The following is a 24,180-nucleotide window of genomic DNA, read 5'->3' as shown; positions in this document are numbered from 1 at the left end:
TCAGTGATTAGCTGCAGTGTTCCCTCCAAGAGCTCCCTGGGCAAGCACGATAACAAGGGATAAGCAGCTGGCCTTAAACCGCCTGAAAGGCTTTAGTAGGTGAACATCTCGTTTGGAGTCATAGCATCCTACTCCCTTATATGAAAGATAGTGGTATGAGTCGGGGGCAACATTTCCCCATGCCCGTTCACCGAATGGAGAGAAAATTCTCCCTCTTCCTCCCCAGCTCTCGGCCCCGTTTAGGACAAGTTCTGCAGGGCCTAATCCCATGGGGTAAGTGGAAATTCGAACGATTACCGGAACAATAAATAACGCTATAATAGAGTTAGACCATTCAGTAAGGAAGAAAGCCAAGAAACAGAGGCAATTCTGTAGTGAACAGTAGTTTCATGAGGAAAAAGCACAACCACAGTACGGACTAAACTGAACCACATAAAAATCTGCTTTCTGTTGCGATACAGACAGACATCAGATCGGAAATCAGCTTTGTGTCAATCTGTCGAAAATGGATGACTTCCATCTAAACCGATTCTAAAAATTTACAACGGAATGTTACTAATTAAACATACTACCAATTGATCATAAAACTCTTCACCCAACAGCTAAAGGATTATATTGCAACCAATGTCAGGACAACTGAATTACACAAGGCAGTATCTTGCTAAAGAACTAGATCTAAATCTAATCCACAAAAACCACATAATATTAAAATAAAAATGGTGCCCTATGGAATTCATCTCATCTTCGGCCGCTTGGGGGCATTACCACTAGGACCAGCTCGAAACTTCCCAAAAGTTTTCATCTTCCTTCTCTTCCTCTCTTCTTCGCTGTCTGACTCATCACCCTTTTCCCTGTCTGCATTGCTTGCTTCCCTCTCCAACTCTTCCCACGTCTTCCCTTTCTCCTCCTCTGAATCACCATCAGAATCTTCTTCTTCCTCATCTTCCGACTCCACCAACGATGCACTATCAGAATCATCCTCTTCTGAGTCAGATTCAGGCTCAACATCTGATGGTTCATAACCCTTATCTGACTCCTCAGAGTTTTCAGATTCAGAGTCAGTAGCTTCCAAATTCAAGAATTCCCATCCACCCTCATCAATGAAGCTCTGTGGATCTTCAGTAATTGTCTTAAGAATTTGTCGCCAGTTCAAATTCAGCTTACTTTCATAATATTTAATGTCTGTTGTATCAAGCCACTCCTTGATACCATCCAGTGACGTGGAAGGGATAGAATCAATCCGAAGAACATCTCGCTTGAAATCTTTAAACACAATTGTCATGTCAAAATTCTTCTGTCCGAAGCCAACTCTCTCTAGATTTACTATTTCAATTTCACCAAGAGTGACAACAAGGAAAGGTGTTTCTATAAGTTCAACCAAGCAGGTTGAGGTTGGGACAATAAAGGCAGAAGATTTATAAGGAACTCCGTGAAATCCAAGCTCTCTCAGAGGCTGATCAAACTCAAGGTCAAGACCACCGAATTGGGGCTGGCCCCAAAGATCATTGACACGGTTTACAAAACTCTGAAAGTCCATGTTTATTTTGTTCTTCCTGTCCCTCTCCCTCTGCTCTTCCTCGATCTCATCTGGGTCATAGGCTGATCTCTTTCCACCTCCAATGGTTTGGACAACATCCATCACCTCAACATAGAACTGTACATCTTTGGTTTTCTTATTCCCCACCATTATATGGTTGTGCAGATGAAAATGAAGTAGAGTGATCATTTCATTCTCAGCTGGCTGAAAAAATGCATGCTTGACATTACCAAACATAATGTCCACCCGTTCCTCTGATCTGGTGGTAGCATAACGAAACCCATTCAAATGTGCTTCCAAAGTCCCAGGTAACTTCCTCCCACGTCCACCAAAAGCGGGGCGAATCCAAAGCTCCGGCAATCTTATCGGCTTGAAACGATTACCAGCTAACTGGAGCTTCTCCTGTGTAACCAATGTCGCCCTCTCTGCTCTCTCAGACTCCCTAGCAACAACCTGTCTCCGCAATGTTTTAATTAGCTGTACTACTTCACTGATGTGTCTTGGGTCTTTGGAGCGGAATGAAACCTCCTTCAAGTATATAGATCCCTGGAATTTCAATGAATTTGCATCGTGAGGACTGAAAGGAGTCCCGGGAACATTGAAAATTATTCTAATATAACAAGTGCGGTTGGTGTCCTGCTGGCTGGAAACAGTCCTTATAGTAGCAACATGGAACGGAACCATGCTACCATAAATAGGCAATAGTACAGTTTCATTCTTCTGGTCAATATGAATCATTAGATCTCTTTGAGGAGGCAAATCATTAACACTCTTATAAGCAACCAAGTCCGCTGCAGTTCTCATAGAAGAACGATTATCTCCAGCTCCATTTCCAACACCAGCTAGTCTCCTAGCTGTTTCTTCATTCTTCTGACGGGCTAATTCAGCTTGATGCTGTCTGCGGAGCTCTTCCTTTGAGATCTCATGATTGTCTGACCTTAAAGTTGTCTTTGAGACTACTGCCTCCTTTCCGTTAGCTTCAGATTTTACCTTCAACTTTTCTTCTTCCTCCTCGTCTTCATTAAACGAATATGCTATGTCCTTGAAACTCTTTGAGCTTGGAGCGGTCAGAACTTCTGTTTTCTCTTTGCCTACTATAACTGTATCAGAAATCAATAATGAGAAGTTTTGATTCTTCGTTTTACCTGCAGAACTCTGCAATTTATCAGTTGGTGTCAACTTCTGGAAACCAAGTGAAACATTAAACACCATGCCTGCTTTTACTATGCGGTCATTTTTGGCATTAAGATTCAACCCCGACTCACGAAACTCAAGACCGATGCCTGTCCCAGCTGATTTAGTAAGATTGGGAACCAGCTCAGGAGATTCTTTCTTAACAACAGAAAGAGCTGCTGTATATGCAGCATTCACCTTATTTCCAGGCCTCAACATACTGATGGCCACTTCTTGGGCTTTTAAAAGGACCTCATAAGCTTTGCTTTGCAGTGTATTGGCATCAATCAAGAAAGTTCTGGCAATATTAGAGCAATAGCTCTTGTATCTGGACCCCACTGCACATATTATCACACTAGCAGGATCATAGTGAAGTAACTCATCGTTGCTGGCAGCACTTGGCCTGAGATCAAACACTCCACCACTCTGAAATATTGGAGGGTAACATATGTCAACATTCTCAGTCTTTAACTTCACGCCAGCTTTTGTGGGTTCCAGGATGGCTTTCTCTGTCTCATCCATCAATGAAGAATGGGTGATTTTTTTCTCCTCATCGATCACATTTTCCATCTTTGGGACCACAACTCTATTCATCACACTAACCGTTAAAAACGCAGCTTTCTTGATGTTCATAATTTCAGTATCATCTTTGCAAGCAAATAAGTCAGATAACCCATTTGTTATGTCAACCAATTCAAAATTAGCATTTTTTAGCTTCCCAGACCATGTCTCTAAGAGTTTCCCTTCAGGAGCTTCTCTAGCTATGTATCCAACTACTGGGTTTTCCATGCCATCTGCCTTCGACTGAGCTCGAATAGCACGAAATATAGAATCCATTAAGGAAGAACCATCATCATTCTTTGCCTTCACATGCATAACAACATCCGCACCAACAGCATCAAATGCAGATTTTTTTACAACATCAAGTAGAGAGACCTTCTTTTGGCTACACAGAAAATGAATTTGTTTTTTGGTGAACACAATTACAGTTTCTGGGAACTCATAACCGAACAACCAGATATGCAGCGCTGAAGACTTAAGGTATCGCAGATCCTCTGATGCTGGAGGTGTCCCGATAGTTAGTACATCTGAAGAGCTCCACATATCAGATTTGTGTTCACCCCAATGAGAATATAAAGATTTCAGTCGTGTGCTAAAGTTCACTAGATCAATATCATATGTATTCCCTGCTCCACTGGCCTTCCCATGGGAAGGTTGGCTATTACCATTTCTACGATCAGCCATGGAAATTATAAAGCCACAACACTGTAAAAAAAAAACCCGAAGAAGATGAATAAGCCAGTAAAAAAAAACTTTGGGGAGTTCACCAAAACAAGGAAAGAATCTTTTAACAGACAAGAATAAAATAAAACTCAAATAATATTGGATTAATAGTTAGGACTACATCTTCATTTTCAAAAACAGAGTTTTGATTTCACTATCACCCACAAACCAAGCATAAAACATTTACAATGATAGTTTACATTTCAATCTGAGCTATATATTCATTGTCGGGAAACACAGCAGAACTCAGAAAGTGCTATGACAAAAAAGAGATTGGCATAAATGCTTCCCCTTTTTCTAAATGGAAACAAGACTTTTTTAATTGAATTAATGAAATGAGTCTAATGCTTCCTTTTGATGTTCCACAGACATAAATCTCAAGATCACAAATGCACAAACCAATTTTTAAATGCAAGTTTAAAGTTTCTAGTCGTTATGACCTCCTTGAGAAGAATCAAACAATTACTCCATAACTGAAAGAATAGTGTATATATATATATGTAAGTATGTATATAGAAAAGGAAATGAGTCTCTTTATTAATAAAGTGATAAAGTAAAAGAGACTAATGCTCAAAGTACAAGAGGGTTAGCATAAAATAAAGACCAATGGATCAACAGGCGCACCTTAACATCTCAACTAGATTGACACCCCCTCAGCGCCCTTATTCCTACAATCAAGCTTCAAAAAATCCAAAACCGGGGCTAAAACATACTGCCTTTACAAGGAGAACAAAATGAACTACACAAAACAAACCTTACAAAAGTTTCAACAAAAATCATAAAGAACACCAAACCAAAGAGAACAAAAGGATGATAACTCATGTCGAGGATAATTAAGCTAGGAAGATAAGGATGCTCCAGTACAAACAATCTGCTCTATTGTGTTTTTAAAATCAACAGTCTAAGTTCTAACACAATGATCCTACGAATTAATGAAGAAATCAATAGATACCCTAGCAAGGCTTCAATAATAAAATCTGAATTCACACTTCAGTTAGCTGTAAGTCTAAAACTCACCTAAACGTTCTCAATGTCAACCACACAAATCTGGTAAGAAAATTGGAATTAGAAGCTAATTCTATAGTAATAGTGTGTAGCACGGACCTGTCCCAACCTAACCTCAAACTGCCCGAACTTCCCACAAAGGCGAAACATATATGGATATGGATAAATGTGATCAACCCGATGCTGTCCGACATTGGTTGTAAAGGAATCGGTGCCTATTGAAGACAAACAAACTCCTAGGTTGGATAGATTTGAAATTTTCGTTAATGCGGCTTCTCGTTACGCTTCATCAAAATAAATCTTTTATTATTATTATTATGCCAATATTGATTTCAGTTGGTTTGTATTTTTCCAATTCTAGGGATTGGTTCTATGGCGAACATCTGGAAATTGCGTCCAATTTCGTATCTTGATGAAGTTATAGCTTCGTAACTTTCCAGAAATCAAGGAAGAGTAGGGTTCCTTAGTTGAAAAAGGAAAACAATAAGACATATTGCAATATAATTAAAGTCGTGAAAAGAACACAGCCGATACGGAGAGTTCAATCTGAATAAAATCACAAAAACACACATACCCTTTCTTGAAACATTGCGAGGGTTTAGGTTATAGTAGAAAAAACACACACCTGGTATCGAAGAGCTTGAAGGGTGCAAGATCATACAAGTTGTGGAAGCTGAAACAGAGGCAAATGCGGCCAGAAACCCTCGAGAAATCCAAGTTACGGTGAAAGCGAGAGATGGGTCTGTTAGAGATGAAGGTTAGATGATTCAAAAGCACAAGAAACAGAGGGAGAGATGAGGAAGAGGAGATTTAGAGCTTACAAAGAAAGAGCGACGAAAATGGCGACCGACAGAGAAGTGAGATTGGAAGGAAAGGGAAGAAGAGCTAGAGCTATGTATCGAGGCGGAAAAGGGAGGGAGACGAGGGCGGGCAGGCCCGGATTTATTTGTTCTACTCTTTTTCTTACTACAAATAATTGATGATATATATATTTATTTCGATCTAAGTTTACTTTCCTTCCATAATTACTTTCCATATTTATGTGGAAAATTGTGGCCTTTTTCACAAGGCCCAAATTTTAATTTCAAACTTCCAATAAACGTTCAGTTTTATAATTTTCTTCTTTTTTTTTTCCTATTTTTTGCTTGTGTGATTAGAGCCCTTTGGATTAGCCTATAAATAATATTCCAATAAATTCTTTTTATTTAAACATTTTTAATAATTCTCACTAAAAAAATTAAAATAGGATAATTGACAAATTATTTACTACAGTAACAAAATTTCGTTGAATTTTTTAAAATATTAAGAAAAAAAACTCTAAAATGGATCATAGAGTTAATTTTTAATAAAATAATAAAATCAAATCAAATAGTTAAACAATAAAACTTTTTTTATTCTTCTTGCTAATTAGAAAACCAATTCTAATTTTGAAACACAGACATGTATATTTCAAAAAATTGATTTGATATTTTAGAGAGTGTGGAGATCATGATTTGTGGATATGTATATGTAAAAATTTATGGTAATATTGATATTATCCAAGTTCGTAAATTAATAAAGATTTATTGTCTTATTTTTACTTATTTATTATTATTATCATTTTGTTAAAAACAATTAACGGTAGAAATTGCAACACATCAAAGTCTCCAATCTGAATTGTGAAATTGAAAGTTTAAGAAATAAATTATAAAATTGAAATTTTAGGGGAAAAAGTTGTTTTTTTAATTCTTTAAAAAACCATTTTTAAATTAAGGTTTTTGGATTTATAATCTATGGTTTTTTTGTCTACTTTAGTCTGGCTTGTAAAATGCAAAATGAATATCTTGATTTTAAAAATTATAAAATCACCCACTCAACTCACAAAAATAAAGAAAAGCATGAATGTGTTGCTGCTCTTGAAGATTTTTCGAACGCTGGTTGCTATTTTTGAAATGTGATATGAAGAATAATAATGATTATATCCATCTCTAAATTAAGAAGACAACAAGAACATGTCTTCAGTCTAACGTCCTTTCTTCATCTTCATCGTATTCACTATCTCCAAGCTTGCCGTAACTGTGCAATCTGCTCATCACAGCCAGGCCTGACATGAAAAAACAATCCAAAACGGATAAATCAAATCACATAAATTCATTCCACAAAGTTGTAAATTGCAATAACGTCTGTCGTAAATTTTCAAAATCTATTAAGTTAGAAGTGTTAATTTCTTTTCCTTCTTAAAAAATAGCTTCATGTAAATCTGTGAACTAACTATTTCACATTGCAGAGATATGTGGAAAGATTGTGGAAAGATATGTGGAAAGATTAATGCACAACCATCAAAACTCTACCAAATAAGATTCAACGAACCCAGGCAAGAACACTTCAAATATTGATAATAAACGAGCGACAAACTAGAAAAAAAATGGAAATTTTGTAGGCATATTTGATGTTTGCCTCTTCTACATCAATGCAAGCATACCTTCAATTGTTCGGTAGAAAGACGACCACCAATTATACTTAGGAATTGCATCTCGAATTAGTACTTCGTCGATTAGTTCGTCGTGTTTTCCCTCCAAAACTCCATGCAGGGTTAGAAATGCATCTTTTGTTTTCACAAGGATATCGTTATTACCATGAACAGTATCAATCTCTGGCCTTTTGAGGTTATTTTGAGAAGCAGCAAGACTTCTGGACAGAGCAAATTGTGCAGCGGTCATCCAGTGGGATTTTGCTAGCCATCTTCTCCCATGGCCATCCTGCAGTAATGCGTTTTCACCATGTGGATTGTTCTCTTTTTTTCCAAGAGCTAAGTTGCATAGGTACTGAGCATTTGCAGGTCCTGTACTTTGAACCATTCTATAAAATGCGCTTCCTTCATTTGAAAGTAGTTCTTCAGGGCTATCATATTCTATGACCTGAATGGAAATTGGTAGTTCTAACATAGGTGAGCAACAAGCACATAAATAGCAAAATGAAGGAAGCTACGGCGATTAGCTTGAGCAAAAATTTAAATCGCTATCCCAATATCCATTTGTTGGGTAAGAATCTAGAATTTTGTTCATGGGCAGTAAAACAGACAGAAAACAAACCAAAACCAAAATGAGGAAAACTTTCAACAATTAATATGGAGAAATGAAGGTGTCTAAATTGAGGCATACCCGACCCGCATCCAGTACAAGAATCCGGTCACAATCAATAATTGTGTTTAACCTATGGGCAATTATCAGCATAGTGCCTGATTTGAACTCCTCACGAATAGTTTTCTGTATCAAGGAGTCTGTGTTAACATCTACAGCTGCTGTTGCTTCATCGAGGACAATGATCTTTGATCTTCTCAATAATGCTCTAGCAAGACTTATCATTTGTCTTTGTCCAACACTGAAATTTTCCCCTCCCTCTAAGACCTTGAACAATTGTTCACCAGTATTAAGTAATAATTTAGTTCAAAATCACTTCAATTTACATTTCAATAAAACTTGCACTCGGAAGGATGTTTGTGGAATGGTAAAATTCTACTCTGTTCTACAAGTCATCACACCAAGTTTATTCAACACAAGCTAATGTTGGCAAAGTAATTTCTTACCTCAGTATCCAAGCCAAAAGAGCTCCTCACAATTACTTCCTTAAGATGTGCTCTCTCAAGAGCCTCCCACAAGTCAGCATCATTATGATCACAGAATGGATCAAGATTAAAGCGTATAGTTCCTAAATAAACAGTAGATGGATGGACAGATTGAAAGAAAGAGAGGAAGAGAGATAAAAAGAGAGAACTTAAGATTTAGAACCTAAAACTCAGTTGAATTCACTCAAAGCATACCTGAAAAAAGAATTGGTGATTGAGGAATGACAGTTAGAGATTTCCGCAAATCTGTTAGCCCAATCTTAGCAATGTCACAACCATCAATTGTTATTCGTCCTTTTTCAATTTCTACAATTCGAAATAATGCATTCAACATACTTGATTTTCCTGCACCAGTTCTTCCAACTATTCCAACCTTGTCAGTTGGTAAAATATTGAAAGATAGTCCATGCAAGACTAGAGGAAGTCCAGACCTATAACGTAAGACAACATCCTCAAAACAAATTGACCCAGATGAAGGCCAACCATATGGTGGGCGGTGATACTCAACTATAGCTGGAGCCTCTGAAGGCAAATCAATGTATGCACCCACACGTTCAACAGCATTTAAACTATTTTCAGCCCTACTTGCTTGTCTTAGTACACCACTTAACAAGTTTGTGATATTTAAAGTATAACTTAAAAGTAGCCCCATTGTAGATGCAAATGCCACCTGGTTTTCTTCTCTAGTATTCTGCAAGACAGCAAAAGTTGCTGTCAACCAGATCATAAGGCCTCCTAATGTCTCCAACCTTATTGTGAGCCAGCGATTTGAACTTATATTTACAAGCGTAAACCTGATACTATTATCCATGAACTTCCCATTGATGCTTGCCATTCGATCATATGCCTTATATGCACGAATTGTTGACAGACCATTTAACACTTCCCCAAATTGAGCATAAACAGGAGATCTAGAGATTGAATTCAAGCGTTTGACTTCACGTGAGGTACTCTGAAAAAGGAAATTGATGCAACTTATTTTCTCCTTCAAATACAACCTCCATATTTTATGGGTAAAAAGGGATATAATAAAAGCAAACTAGATTTTTATGTTTGACAATTTGTTTTTAAACAATCAATTTTTTTTCTTCAGATAATTAGTTGAATTTATTTCAAAAGTTGTTTATGACTATTCAATTTGTTCATGGAGATAAATTGAAGTTTTCTTTGAGATCTTTAACTTTATACACGTAGTAATGATCTAGACAGAAGTTTTAGAAAATTATTGTAATAAATACTTTTTTTGAAACAGATACAAGCTTCTTTACCGAAATAATACTATAACAAAAAAAGAGAAAGACTAGATGTTGTGACCGTGCATAATTATAAGTTTCTGAAAGATCCGGTAAAACTAAAAGAGAAATATATGATAACCATTAGTTAGAAGCATGTAATAGGCCAAAAGGAAATATCTAACAAAATTAGTTGAAGAAAAGGGAAAAGTATGTGAGTTAACTTCATACCTGATAATACAAATAGGCTGCATAAAACACAATCAATAGCGGCGTTATGGCCCATAGGGAGATTGGGCTCACGATACCTATTAGAACAAAAGTTGACAATAGTTGCCACAGTTGCCCTAGAAACGCACTCATCATACTGGCAAGAGTACGATCAATGTCTCCAAGATCTTTTGCAAACCTATTGATAATTCTACCAATTGGATTGGTGTGGAAGAACACCATTGGAGCTCTTAGAATTGAACTTAGCATGGTATCATGCAACCTTCTAGACGCAAGAAGGCTTGCAATTATCAACCAATAAGAGCTTGCTAGTGCAAAGGTCACCTAGAAGGAGCACAAACAGAACTCTTAGACAAGGAGAAAGTGCAAGTTGTCATGTCCCATTATTTTAATGAAAAGAATATATGGATGCCAAAAACTTGACATTTTCCAAGATTCATAAATATTGTAAAGGTAAGTTGAGTCAACAAATTGTATTCGGGCTTTGGCTTATATCTTCATTTCTTTTAGCTTTCAAATCTTAATACACAGTTAATAATTCTTTAAAAAAAATAATAAATAAATAAGACTTCCAAATTATGACTAACTCTTTTTTCTTTAAAAGAAACAAGACTTTTTCATTGAATTAATTTATGAATAACTCTTCAAGAGTAAAAACAATGCTTCATATTCTCACTTTTCAATCAGATGGATCATATTAAAGAATTTCAATTACCATAATAATTTCATTGAAATAAACGTAGTAAATAACTAGTTTGACAAAAAATGATGAACGAATGACTTCTCCTCGAGAAATTGAAAAGCCATGATACAGCCAAGGAGATATAAGAAGGCTCCCCAACTATCAATATAGCATAAAATCCAAGTAATAAACCTCGTGAAGCATAGGGTTCACTTGGTGTTTGCAGATGGGTTTTGAAAAAAAAATTCACTCTCTTTTTCATAAGCATTTAATCAACATGAAATAATGATGAGTTGATCAATTAAACTTATTAATTAGAAATGCCATTTCATTAAGATTAACAAAACCTACAAAACAAAAGCAAATATTACAATTTTTACACATTATTTCTTCTGCATATCCAAATATAAATACTTAGTATTCTCAATCGTTTAAATCCTGAATATTTAATGCACAAAAATAATATTACCTAGACTCACTACATAAATCCCATGATCCAACAGGGTTGTTAAGAGAGACACTAACTCACCTGCCCAAAAGATAACGCTGCATAAATGAGATTGTAGAAACCAGGATTATAATTTTTTGAAGTGCTTTTCTTTGTCCAAAAGCTTAACCACGTGCTAGTTGAAATTCGAAGAGCTTCTGTCAGCAGATAAAATGAAAGGAGTATGATAACGACCCATGAACCTCCTAGTGCATCCTTATACCTACACATACAGAAAAACGCCTACTCATAAGTTCCCATAAACACTTGGAAACTCTCGTTGTTAATGTTCTTGTCCATAGCAGAAAAAGTTATATCAACACCCTTCGTTGCTGAAATATGGATTGAGGAGGAAGAAGAGAGGGGAGAGAGAAGGGAGAGAACTCACCTTTTTGGCCGATACACCAAGTGCACCTTCAGATTTCTTTTTTTCAGAAAAAGTAAATTATAATAGCTAATTAATAAGAGACAATTATAAATTATAGTTGGTTATAGTTGGTCACGACAGATACACTAGATGCTAACTATATCAAGATGAAATTACCTATCACCCTCACCATCTGTAGCAACTGAACAATAGAGCTGTCCCGATTGAGAACAAATGACCAAAATTGTTTCAATCAAACATCTTTGTGCACCTTAAACCCAATATATATAACAGTCTCATTGCTTTCTTGACCAGATTAAGATTTTGAACTTATATTTCAATTACTAATAGGGTGTTTTGTTGTATCTGGTTAACCATTGATTAATTTGGATGCTTTTGTTTTTTAGTTTTAACTATATAAAATATTTTTGAAGCTTCAATTTCCTGTAAGTCACTATCATACCTCATTAAAACCTTCCAACTTACGATTCCTGTCTCCCTTTCCTCCTGCTTGATTAGAACAGAGTTCCTTCCTTTCCCTTTTTTTTCACAACTTGTGTCTTTTGGAAATTTTTTCCCAAGTCTACCTTCAGTAGGCACAGAGCTTCCTTGGTAATGATTCTCGTTGTAATGGTTTTCTACCAGTTGTTCTTCCAGTTTCCCTGCATTTTCCATTAGCTTCTTGAAATGTTTGCTGTTTCTTGAGAGCTCCTCAAAGCTTCCTTCCTCTACAACAGTACCCTTGGAAATCAGAATAATTTTGTCAACCTGGGGAAGAAAATGTAATTGATTTGTCACAAGCACCCTGGTTTTCCCTCGCAACTCTTCCTTGATACAACTGTTAAAAACCTGAATTACATTAAGGTCACATTAGGCCTTCTACCAATGAGCTCCAGCAGTAACCTAGCTTTTGTTTATTTTCAGCATCGGATATAGCTAACTAAAATGAGTAACTAATATAAAAGGGACATTAAATAGAGTTGATAGTTTCTATCGGAGACTTCAACCCAAATAGTGAAGAAGAAAAAATAAAGAAATAAAACAAATAGTCATGGCAAGAATAGAATTGATACACTAGTAGAAACCACGAAAAAGATATCCTACAGTCACATAATAGATATGCAGCACAATATTTTCACAAACAAATGTAAAAATTCAAGGCAACTTAGCCAAGCAGCATACCTGCTGACCAACATGAGCATCTAGGGCACTTAAAGGATCATCAAAAATGTAAACATCAGAGTTGGAATATACAGCCCTAGCCATAGAAACTCGCTGTCTTTGACCGCCACTTATGTTTACACCTCTTTCACCAATCTCAGTGAGATCATGGCCCTGCCAAGTAAGTTTGGAGGCAAAGTTTTTACCATATATAATTTAAATAAATACCTCTACATGAATAAATTTGAAATCCACTTTACAGGAAGCAATTCAAGATCATGGTGCAACGAAGTGACATCAATGGCCTTCCAATAACGGTTTGATTCAAACTCTGATCCGAATAATATATTGTCACGCACCTAGCAGAAAAATTTTGCAGATCAGAAAGGGCGTGATGAAAAAGAGCAAAGAGTTGGGTCCACTAAATATCTTTTTCCTTCCTTTTTTTTAGGTTTAGCAGCAGGGAATGCCCTAGCACATTCACTTTTCTTGGAGAAATGAGTAATATAGTTAGGAAGAAAGGAATTGTGACTCACAGTGGCATTGAAAATCCATGACACCTGAGGAACATAAGCAACTGTCCCTCTGATTTCAACATTTGTTTCGGCCAAAGGAGGCAGCTCCCCTAGCATTGCCATTAAAAGCGACGTTTTTCCTTCTCCAGTACCCCCAACCACTGCAACTAAGCTTCCAACTTCTATATGCAAATTGACATTTGATAATGTTGGCTTCTCTACCTGCAAAAAGGTTACATTTGGCAGCCACTATATCATATCTGGAAAAATTCGTTTTTCATCATTTTCAGATGACTCAAAGCATTGAAGAAGATTTTATTATTTTTTTTTTAACAAGATACAAAGAAAATTAGAAAAGAGGGTTTTTCTATCACAAAAAATGGACATGCAGAAGCATTTGGCATAGGACTAATAAATCTGTTCAACAGAAAACAAAGCACAACTTGAAGAAAATTTTTCGATTGAAGCCCTTTAGTTATGGGGATCCATAAAGAAGCAACATATTACACTCTGAATCCAAAATACAGTCAAGTTTTCAATCATTTCTATATGTACTCTGTTTTTCTTGTCCGCAAATGCACACACTTGGAACTTCACTCATACTTTTTTCACATTACGAGAGAAAAGTTAAATTTCCTTTCAAAAAAATAAAAATTATTCCAACGTAAAAGGTCTGGTCTTCCTAATCCTAACCATGGTACCAATTCATTGAAGATAAGATTCAATTTCAATATCATCTTTATCTTAAGTACAAAAGTCATAGTTCTTTCAGTCCTTTTTGCTCTTGGTATGTCTCTTGTATCTTGAGCTTCAATCTCTTTCATCCATATGAATAAAGAGGCTCGTTTCCGTTCTAAAAAAATAAGTACAAAAACCATCTGCAGTAATCGCACAAACAGCTTAAACACAATCTTCCAAGAAAAACAGGGCCTAAAAAAGATGTCAAGCTCATCTGTTTACCAGCATGTTCAATTCAGAATGCATGTAGATATGAAGTTATAGACCTGCATATTGATGAATAAATAAACACCATACAAAAAATCAAGTATGCACCAATAAAAAACCTTAGAATCCCACGAAAAGTATCCATTTTTTATAGATATCGCTGGAAGCCCCGTTTCCAGTGGTGGATTTGGGGCAAGAGTTCTCTCGTCAATCAAGAATAGTTCCTCCATACGCTGTAACGATACATGAGCATTCACAACCTGTACCATTAAGACTACTTAAGTTGTAACAACACATATCCTCTGAAATCCTCTTAGAGGTAAGGTTCAATAAGACATGTTGTTATCAAAAGAAAATGAAAAAATACAACTGCAATAGAAATGATTGAGTACCTGACTTAACAAATTAGGAAGCATATTAAGAGGAGAACGAAGCACCGCAAACAAGGAAAGTGATGTAAAGGCTCTTGCAGGAGTCAGATCTCCACCAAGCAATGTGAATACCCCAAAGGAAACGACAGTTACAAAAATTGGGCTGCCATTCATAATAAAACCGTTGAACTGCAATAGATGACATTTCGTTAGAAGTAAAAAAAAAGCATAAGATTGTAGAATTATTGGTAACTCATAATATCTTCTCGGCCTTTTGGCTAAGATCAAGTGTAGTATAATATCTTCCAAAAAATACAGCTAAATGCCCATATCTCAACTTAAAATGGACAAATACTTACTACATAAAAAATTGAACTTCTGATACTGTATATAAAAAAATAACTCCTGACTTCATCAATATTATTTTTTCTTTCCAGAAATGGTATATAAGAAAATAACTCCAGATTTCTGGCTTCATCAGTATTAAAATTTTAAAAACCATGTGCCATGATTAAAAATAGTACATTTTTGCATTTAATATCATAGGAGACAATATTTTATAAATCACTTCCAAACACGTGATGTCATGATTAGTGCATAAATTGTCTCTACCATTTTTCTATGATGCCATAATCCCAGTAACGCGTGTATACAAGGTCAATGTTACTCCTTGGTGCACTTCATGATCCTCTGTATTGTATGTCAATGAAAATTTTTGTTTCCGTTTAAAAAAAAAGGGTCAATGCTGCTCATACAATCTCCCATATAAGATTCAAATATACTATTAACTATCTATGGTCATTTTGTTTACTTTAACGTAAAATCTTTTGCAATGTAATGTATCATGCTGCCCATGCCTTCTAGCAAACAATAAGAAAGCATGTCTGATGGCAATACCGCATAAAGTAGCTGTGCCTTACGAAACCATGAGAGCTCATCATTCCTTATTTCTTGGACTCTAGATGAAAAGCTAGCTTCCCATGCATAGCACCTGAAACATTTTTCAGCTTGGTGTTAAGAAAAGCAAAGATAAACTGAACTGGTAAATTTTTCATACAAATTTAACCATACTTTACGGTGTCCATGGCTGCTAAAATTTCATTTGTGAGGCCTACCCTTCTATCTGTCTCCTGAAGTCCCTTTTGAGTTTGCTTTCGCATTTTACTAATTATTACAGTCTGAATGCACATTACATTCCAAAATGATAAGAAAAATTATAAATGTAAAATTCAACACAAAAAAGGAATTGTGTCAGGTCAAAGCAGACAATAATTGTTTGTTAATTTCATAGGTTTATGAATTTAACTAAGAATTATTGTCTGCATTGACCTGACACAATTCCTTTTTTGTGTTCATTAATATTACATCCCATCCTCCCTAATTGCAATGAGAGAATGTTTGCTCTCTTCATTAGATGGTGTTAGAGTTGGGGAATGAGAGAATGAGAGAATGAGAGAATGTTTGTTCTCTTCATTAGATGCCTTTCATTCAATTTAAAATTTAGGAAAACATTCTAAAGGTACAGTATGAAAGTGCACAAACAAACTTCATTACCTGCACAGGTACCATCAGGGCTAGAATTAAAGCCCCAAAAAGTGAAGCAACGCCCAATTGCTGATATAGAAGAATCAATGACATGATGATACGAAATGGGGAAGACCATATCCCATGAAGCTGCTGACATATTTGCTGAACAGAAGTTTTAGGAAATTAGTAATAGTTACCGTTGAACAAGTTACAAGGATTCCTTGATATGATAGAAATTGTGGACTAACTAAATAATATCTTAAGTTGACATTGGATTTGGCCATCTTTTGATTGCAATTGTTTTTAAATTCCTGATTTGTAATTTCAATTCACTCCCTTTCGGAGTTTGTAAGCCTTGAACAATTCCTTTTTATATCAATGAGAAGTTAACGAGAAGTTATTTCTTCTTAAAGAAAGATCTTAACATACAGGAAAAAGAGTAGAAAATAAAATAAATAAATAAAGTGTCTACTTGAAGGGCATCAGCATCTGTTGAAATCATGTTTGTAATTTTCCCATATGGATATTTCTTGCGTCCCTCATGAGTCAATCTGAGCGATTTGTGAAAAATAGCAGCCACCTTCAATTAAGAAAACAAATAACATTTAACAACAAAGAAGAGAAAGAACATCTGCTTTTAAGAAACTCAAAGCCTCCAGTTCATCTCATCAAGATGATAATCCAAATGTAACTTAATTTGATAGAATAAATGAGTTTATATATGAAGATACGAAGCTAGTATACACAGAGACTGCTTACCAAAGTAGACCTCAGTCGAAAACCAACTCGCATAACATTTTGATAGTACCGAGCTTCACATAGCACTCCAGATGACTGAATAAATAATATTAAAGAGTCATTTGCAATTCAAAGTTTAGGAACTTCTAAACCATATGTTGGGAGGTGAAACCTAAAATATTAATATCATCTAGTGTGGTATGCTGTGCCTTGGAAGGCCTGTAACAAGATGTTACCAATGATAATGTAACAGTAAGCCACTGTGCAGTCAGAAGTGATGTATAGCTTGAATTATTCAAAAGAATGAAGAAAATAAACATAATGTGGTTTTAAAAAGTTGATAACAGAAGTTATACCACACCAACAAAGATTGAGAATGAATAGATGAAACCAATCCAAGTTGGATCTCCCCGCTGCATCGACTGCAACACAATATATAGATAAACTTGAAACTTCCATGATCAAAACAACAGCCATCAACATTTGTTTGAATAGATGAAAGGGTCATTAATGTCTCCTATACTTTTTTTATAAAAAAAAGGAAACAAGCCTCTTTGATCAATAATGTTCCCTATAATTGAAGTCCTGTTTTTTAAAAGAAAATGTTAGAATCCATGTGGACGTTTTATTTCTATTTTATATGTAAATTGCGTGTAAGTTCTTCTTTACCATTTCCTTCTTTTCTCGTAGTTAAATATGAAAATCAGAACAGAGTACTCTCTCAACATGATACTAGAGCAGGTACTCTGAAGAAGAATTTTTCCTTTCCATCGGCATTAATCACAGAAGGGTCCAATCATTTTTCTTTACAAATACATGAAAAAGCACTCCTGTAGGAGACGATTAATCAATGTGCAAATTTATCACGCAAACCATGGCTAAGAGTGATGAGGAGAAGAAGGGAAAGAAAGTTAAACCTGTAATAAATGGTTCAATATTATTGGCCCAACAAATTGAGAGAGGTCATTGCCAACCTGCCAGATATTCACGGTTAGTCCTGAAAAGGATTCTTCCCCCACAAGTAGAACTTTTTTTTACAAGGTACGATTATTGATCGATGGAGGAACATAGTGTCCGAATGAGTGTGTATGTGTGTACATTGTGGTGGGGTGGAAGTTTAGAAATGGAAAAGAAAGAAAACTATCTAAGGAGATAATAAATACCCTCCTGTTTTGAACCAATAAAGTTAGAAGGCTAAAGCTCGAGGACGGATGTGCCAAATAGGCATTAAAAGAAAAATTCTATATCAATAGGAACTGAAATATAAACGTTATATTTCTACGAAGAAAACATACCTCCAACCAGATGAAAACACATGAAAATACGGGAAGACAGTAATTTATTTAGTCTTGATCAAGTCACTGACTCACAACAAAGCAATTTACTCGATTGAGCTAGTTGAGATAAATTATCACTCTTTTTTAAGATAATAACTAGAGAAAACCATAGGAAACAGTTTAAAGAAAAATATAACTAGCACACAAGAAAGTAGAACTAAATACCCATACGAAAAATAGAAAAGAGTAGATAAAGCAACTTAAAAACACATCATGAGGAAGAAGAAAGATTACGACATCCTGAAAAGAAAACTTTGGGAGTGTTTCACATTATCAAATCGTATCCAAATTTATTTAATTCAAGAGTAATTTTTTTACCTTTGAAAATGAATGTTTTGCATTACCCAATCATACACACGTAAAATCTAAATAAAAGAAATGAGAAATAAAAAAGAGACCGAAAAGAGTAATGAAAGAGATTTAAAAAAACAAATGATAAATGATAAAGAGAACGTAAAGGATGACTGCAGGACAGAAAGAAAGTTGAGTGGAAATAAATGCGGGGGGGGGCTCAAAACCCAACAAACCAAACATGGGTTGAAATATACAAACCCATTTCAACCCTTTACAACCTCCCAAACACCCTCTATGGTGGAAAGTCGTTAGAAGACAATATATTAATGTTTGCAATGGGAAAAAAAAGAAAAGAAAACAAGAGAAGGAAAAAATTATAGGTTACCTTGAAAAGACCTCCCCACCAGAACCTAGTACAAATTGTGAATAGTAAACAAAATGAGATGAGAACAGTGGCAAAGTAATATAAATCTTAGTAACTGTTCAACAAGATTGTAAATCAAAGCACAAAAAAAAAACAGGTGTTGCACTGCACCTTCGTCCAAGGCTTCGATTCAATGCTCTTATAAGCCAAGGCTTGGGCATTTGAACTTCTGCAGCCCAACATCTCTGGAACCTTCAGAAGTAAGAATATTCTAAGTAATTGAATTATTAAATATGGAGATAGAACAGAAACAATGGAAATAATAAGCACAAAGGTAACCTTCTGATTAGTGTCTCAGTTTGATCCCAGACATCCAACCTCCAAATATCCTTTTCAGCTAAAGGCTTTCTATAACCCAGCTTCATAAGTGGAGTCACCCACCCAAAATATATTCCTAGCAAATTGTACCAAAGCTTAGTTATCCAAGTAAATTAGTATCACAATTTTGAAAACCCACTTCCATTTATCTTTACAGAACCACTTTTATTCTCCTCAACGGTGAAGTTTCTGCTTGTCTACTTTTCTAAGACAGTATTGATTTCGTTTAAATGGAATTTCAATGGTTTCACATTGGTTCCTTCATTATAGCATTAAAAACATCTTTGATTATTTTTAGAAATATTTTTCTGTACTTAAGCCTGCATGTCTTAATTTTTACGCCTCATAAAGAACCCACTAGTGCAACAATACAAAGTTTTGAATGACTTTTTGACGAGAAAGAACTTTTCAAAGGAAATTATTCAAAATTAGAAGTTTAGAATTTTTTGAACAAGAGACAACCTTCCATTGAAAATTTAGAAATTTGTTTTATAAATTACTTACTGGAAAAGATTTTAGCATGCCTTTCGGGACAAACATGCTCTGATCCAAGAAGCATTTCATAGTCCATGTTGTCAACATCCTCAGATTGCAAGGCAATATAGCCAGGATAAGGTTCCAAATTAGGGACATAAGCAAGAAGAAGGACTGCAAATAACACCTGCATTACAAGAATAGCTATTTACTTGACTTTATAAAACAGAAGCTTGACTCCTCGTCCGCAAGGAACAGATTACCTTCATTGAGTGAAATATATGAAAAACCTTTCCATCTCAGTCTAACCAAATCTACTGAATAGAAATATCTTAACAATTACCAAGACCAAAAACAATATGACGTCTTTATGCAAAACCTGAAGGGTGTCATTCTAATTCAACAATTTTGATCATAGATATTCTTTATGCAATCAAATAACAAATCTACTTCCATTGTTTAATAGAACAGTAAGAAATATGTTCAAGCAAAATGCATTAATAGCCAGCTAAAATCTTTGAGCTGATCTACTTGCATTGGCTTATAAAAGAATAAAAGAAAATGGAAATATCAACATTCATATTATCTTCTTTCTGATGATCGTCATGTCATAAATGTTTCATCACTTTTTATCAACTGATTGCACTAACAATACGCGTGTGCTTAATACAGGGAAAGCACATACACACAAACACACAAGTATGCATTGAAAAGAAGCCTGTCACCAAGTTTATGATGGGAACTCTCTCTCTAGAGAGATAGAGATCAATCATTTCTGCCAACAAGCTTAAGCAGGGAAAAGAGAAACAGAATGAAAGTAGTAACCAAGGAATTTACGGATGCATGTTTTAAGAGAAATCACTCACAAGAAACCGACTAACCTGGAAAGAAACTGTGGTGATGATCATACAGAGATCCGCACTGCATGGGCAAGGATTTTGAAAAAAAGTAATAATAATAAATAATTGTAGTACTATCGAGAGAATGAAAAGAAATGCACTTTAACAACAAACTGCTAAAGCCACAAGTATCTTCAAGATCAGCCACAATTATCCACAAAGAGGAATACAACTAAGCTTGGTCAAAAAAACTGAAGTGTTGTTAATTTGATAAAGTTCATAGAATCGCAAATCTCTTAAAAACAATAGAATTCCAAAGAGTAAATACAAATTAAAAAGAGAGTTCAAATAATTACATTTTTTCCAACCGACCAACAATCACTTTCGGACTTGGATGATTAGTTTGCTATCGACTTGGATGCTCCTTATTTAACGAATGTAAACTATTCAATTTGGTTGGTACCCCCAACTTATAGTACTTTTCTTTTTCACTTCAATTTTAAATCCCTCTGCCTAAAAGAACCTCCACTTCCATATTCTATTTTATTATTCAAAATCGGAAAGAAAGACAACCAAGGTCCATCCAAACACCACAAGTCTCTGGTTGTCTCCCTACTGGATATACTCATTCAACTTTTTTAATAAGTGTAAAATAAATATAATTAACTAATATTATGGGATAGAATCATGTAATTTTCTAACCCTAAATATTAACTGGACTTTCTATCAACTGTTTCCAGCTCTCAGCTCTCAGCTCTTAATTAAAAAGGAATAGTGCAAATAAAAGGAAAAGTTATATGAAAGAAACTGACCTGCTGTAGTAATCTGAAAGTGGGAGCAGAAGATTTAACAGCACAACATCACCCACCAGAACATAAATTAGTCCAAATCGTACGTACCAACGGAATTCACGGATGTAAATTTTAGTCTCCATAACAACCATTACTAACACGGAGCACCAAGAAAGAGACTCCACGATTGAGCAAATCACCTGTAGCAGGAACAAAGTCAATCCATGTATTCAAATCAAACAATGGTAGCTAAATTGAATGTACAAGAGCAAAACATACTGCATTTAGCATTTAATGCAAAAACTATTGACTAATAAGTTTTTCTTTATGTTCAAAATTGTAGTTCTTGAATTCATAAGATGATGATGATATGTATCAATGCTGCTCAAACCATCAAATCTTTTATGGGGGAGATTAATGATGTCCTATTTCAACAAAAATATATGAAAGCTCCACGTACCTCAAAAGGAGCAAATCCAGTATGATGATCAAGGCTAAAAATCGCCACACCCATGGCTAACCTTATTAAAGGCACAACAAAACAACAACCAGCAATTGTAGCAAGCATATAACTATAACACTTAGAGGTCAAGTAAAACCTCTGAACTTTGGGATCTTTCTTAATCAGCCAAGTTCTGTAGAGGCATAGTCCAAGAAGAACCAAATGACAAGTAGAGACCACTAGAGAGTCAATTGCACAGGGTGTATATGACCCGAAGGCACTATCAACTGCTTTTGCCCATACACTATTTGCCATTGGCTGGCAGAACCAATCTAAGGCCTCAAAAGCCATATTTTCTCCTACACTACTATTCACGACACCAGAAAGCTAAAAACCCGGTTCCTTGTTCTACTTCAAAATGCTACAAGTTCGGGGAGTTTCGTGCTACCATCAACTCTCAGCAATGTGCTTCCTACAACAGGAAAAACCATATTCAAAATGTTGAACCAGAAACTCAAAAGCCCAAGAAATGAATTTCAATTTGAAAAACGCAACATGGGGAACCCACTGTATTGAAGAAATTCATTGTTGTTCAATAGTCATTATGATAATCACACACGGTTGTACCCGCAGAATGCCATTTTTAGTTCAGCCTTTCCAACTGAGGATTAAACCGTACAAACATTTGAATATCACCCATTTCCAAATTTCACACACATAAGTCAACGAACAGCTTCAATACAGATAGCAACATGAACAGATCACAAAAGTTCCGAGCAAGGGCAGCAACAGATCACAATGAACTCTGACTCGAAGCAATATTTTCAAACTCGATTCATAAATTAGTAAAAGACAACAAGAGGAACTCACTTGCATTTATAACCTTTCCATATATAGGATGGTAAAAGCTGTTTGGATAAATGAAGGAACTTCAAAAAGCTGAAACATGAATGCAATAATGAGTTCATGGATTAACTTAGTAATAAAAAATCAATTTCAATAACTAACTAAGTGTTATGGATTTAATTTATGATGATCTACTTACTAAAAGTTAAATTTTCTAATAAATTTTTGACAACCAAATATTGGAGGGTAATTTACGATATAAAAACAATGATATTGTGGTGGATGGATACAAACAGAATTGCAAGTGTCACGGCTTACGGCTTACGAAGAAGATTCGAACCACAAAAAAAAGACATGGAGCTACGCGGCGCAAACATCCAAGCTAGTGATTAAAATTATGCATCATCACAGAGCACGAGCAGCAAAATGGTCACCCTCGTAAATGGGAATTCCACTCTGCTTTGAATAATTGAAATAGGACAAATGCATGCTGACAAACAGCATTATAAAATATTTGTTATCAACTTTTGATATGAAAAATGGTCATCATAAGTGAGCACTCCACTTCACCTAATCTCATATTTTCCTCATAGTAATTTCTTTTTTTAAATATAAAATATCATACTTTTAAGAATAATCTATCTAATATAGTTTCATCACTTCACCTAATCTCGTATTTTCAAAGAAGAAAAGTGAAAAAAAACTACATATTGATCTTGTCACATAGTTCTATTAATGTATAGTTATTAATGGTTGAATAAATAAAAGATAATATTTAGATGCATTCTAAATGAGCCGTCATTTTTATTTTTTTGTATCACTACAATATTTTAAGGATGATAATAAAATAGTGTTACGATAAAAGAAAAAAAGAAAGGAAACAACATTTAATAAAGTAAAGAATCGAATAAAAAAATTAAGCTGTAAATTAAAGTAGATGAAGAAAATAACAAAAGTGAAAAGGATGATAGAGAATGATTTTTTTAGCTATCATAATATATTGACTAACAATATCTTGGGTAAAGTTGAAAGAATATTTTTTTTAGAAAAATTGTAAAAGTAAGAGCAGTAAGTTTGACAAAAATATTTACATATATCAAAATTACATATTCTATATAGAATCCAGATAAATAAAAGTTTATCCAAAATTTTGTAAATATTTTAATTTATTTTACTATAAAAAGCTCATATTTTTTTAGTTTAAAATCCACCCAAATTCAATTTATTTTTTTAAGCTATCTAAACCTAAAACATGATTTCAAATCAACCAAAATGACATTTAAGTGGCTAAGATTTCTATTAAATATCAATAATTTCGTTTATTTTAAAAGTAATCCAGTATACTTCTAATTAATTTAAAAGTTTCTAATTAATTTAAAAGTTATCTCAAATTTCATTTGTTGTATTAATTTAAAAGTTATCTCAAATTTCATTTCTCAATACAACATTTGTTGTATTAATTTAAAAGTTATCTCAAATTTCATTTGTCAATACAACAGTAAATACTTTTAAAAAATAGTTCAACGATCCAACGTGTGGAAAAAAACCAATTGTTG

General features: G+C 34.8%; 2 protein-coding genes across 7 annotated transcripts; both read right to left on the bottom strand.

Annotated features, from left to right (window-relative positions):
- Nucleotides 1-370: 370 nt before the first annotated feature.
- LOC101211638 (FACT complex subunit SPT16) lies at nt 371-5,978 on the bottom strand. 3 transcript variants are annotated; one of them, XM_031886691.1, is made up of 4 exons: nt 5,821-5,978; nt 5,625-5,741; nt 4,619-4,733; nt 371-3,976 (listed from the first exon to the last, which is right to left on the bottom strand). In XM_031886691.1, the coding sequence occupies exon 4, from the start codon at nt 3,953-3,955 to the stop codon at nt 734-736; it is 3,222 nt and encodes a 1,073-aa protein (XP_031742551.1). In that variant the 5' UTR covers nt 3,956-3,976; nt 4,619-4,733; nt 5,625-5,741; nt 5,821-5,978; the 3' UTR covers nt 371-733. The 3 variants fall into 3 exon arrangements, with proteins under 3 accessions (XP_031742551.1, XP_031742550.1, XP_011658313.1); XM_031886690.1 differs by having other exon boundaries at nt 4,619-4,673; XM_011660011.2 differs by lacking the exon at nt 4,619-4,733.
- Nucleotides 5,979-6,807: 829 nt separating this feature from the next.
- On the bottom strand, nt 6,808-23,104 carry LOC101209905 (ABC transporter C family member 12). 4 transcript variants are annotated; one of them, XM_031886800.1, is made up of 30 exons: nt 22,943-23,104; nt 22,649-22,717; nt 22,347-22,439; nt 21,797-22,250; nt 21,358-21,536; nt 20,588-20,627; nt 19,737-19,893; nt 19,194-19,308; nt 19,026-19,106; nt 18,876-18,900; nt 17,777-17,833; nt 17,216-17,281; nt 16,881-16,955; nt 16,594-16,701; nt 16,149-16,283; nt 15,666-15,772; nt 15,492-15,585; nt 14,616-14,783; nt 14,343-14,483; nt 13,300-13,500; nt 13,024-13,122; nt 12,785-12,937; nt 12,066-12,451; nt 11,278-11,458; nt 10,067-10,390; nt 8,799-9,555; nt 8,565-8,686; nt 8,140-8,385; nt 7,461-7,896; nt 6,808-7,082 (listed from the first exon to the last, which is right to left on the bottom strand). In XM_031886800.1, the coding sequence occupies exons 4-30, from the start codon at nt 22,127-22,129 to the stop codon at nt 6,997-6,999; spliced, it is 4,872 nt and encodes a 1,623-aa protein (XP_031742660.1). In that variant the 5' UTR covers nt 22,130-22,250; nt 22,347-22,439; nt 22,649-22,717; nt 22,943-23,104; the 3' UTR covers nt 6,808-6,996. The 4 variants fall into 4 exon arrangements, with proteins under 4 accessions (XP_031742660.1, XP_031742661.1, XP_011658309.2 ...); XM_031886801.1 differs by lacking the exon at nt 22,347-22,439; XM_011660007.2 differs by lacking the exons at nt 22,649-22,717; nt 22,943-23,104 and having other exon boundaries at nt 22,347-22,628.
- Between the last annotated feature and the right edge of the window lie 1,076 nt (nt 23,105-24,180).

This window comes from Cucumis sativus, chromosome 6 (assembly GCF_000004075.3).
Source record: "Cucumis sativus cultivar 9930 chromosome 6, Cucumber_9930_V3, whole genome shotgun sequence".
In the NCBI taxonomy this organism is placed as follows: domain Eukaryota; kingdom Viridiplantae; phylum Streptophyta; class Magnoliopsida; order Cucurbitales; family Cucurbitaceae; genus Cucumis; species Cucumis sativus.
Note: the sequence above shows the minus strand (reverse complement) of the source record. Positions and strands in the feature narration are given on the sequence as shown.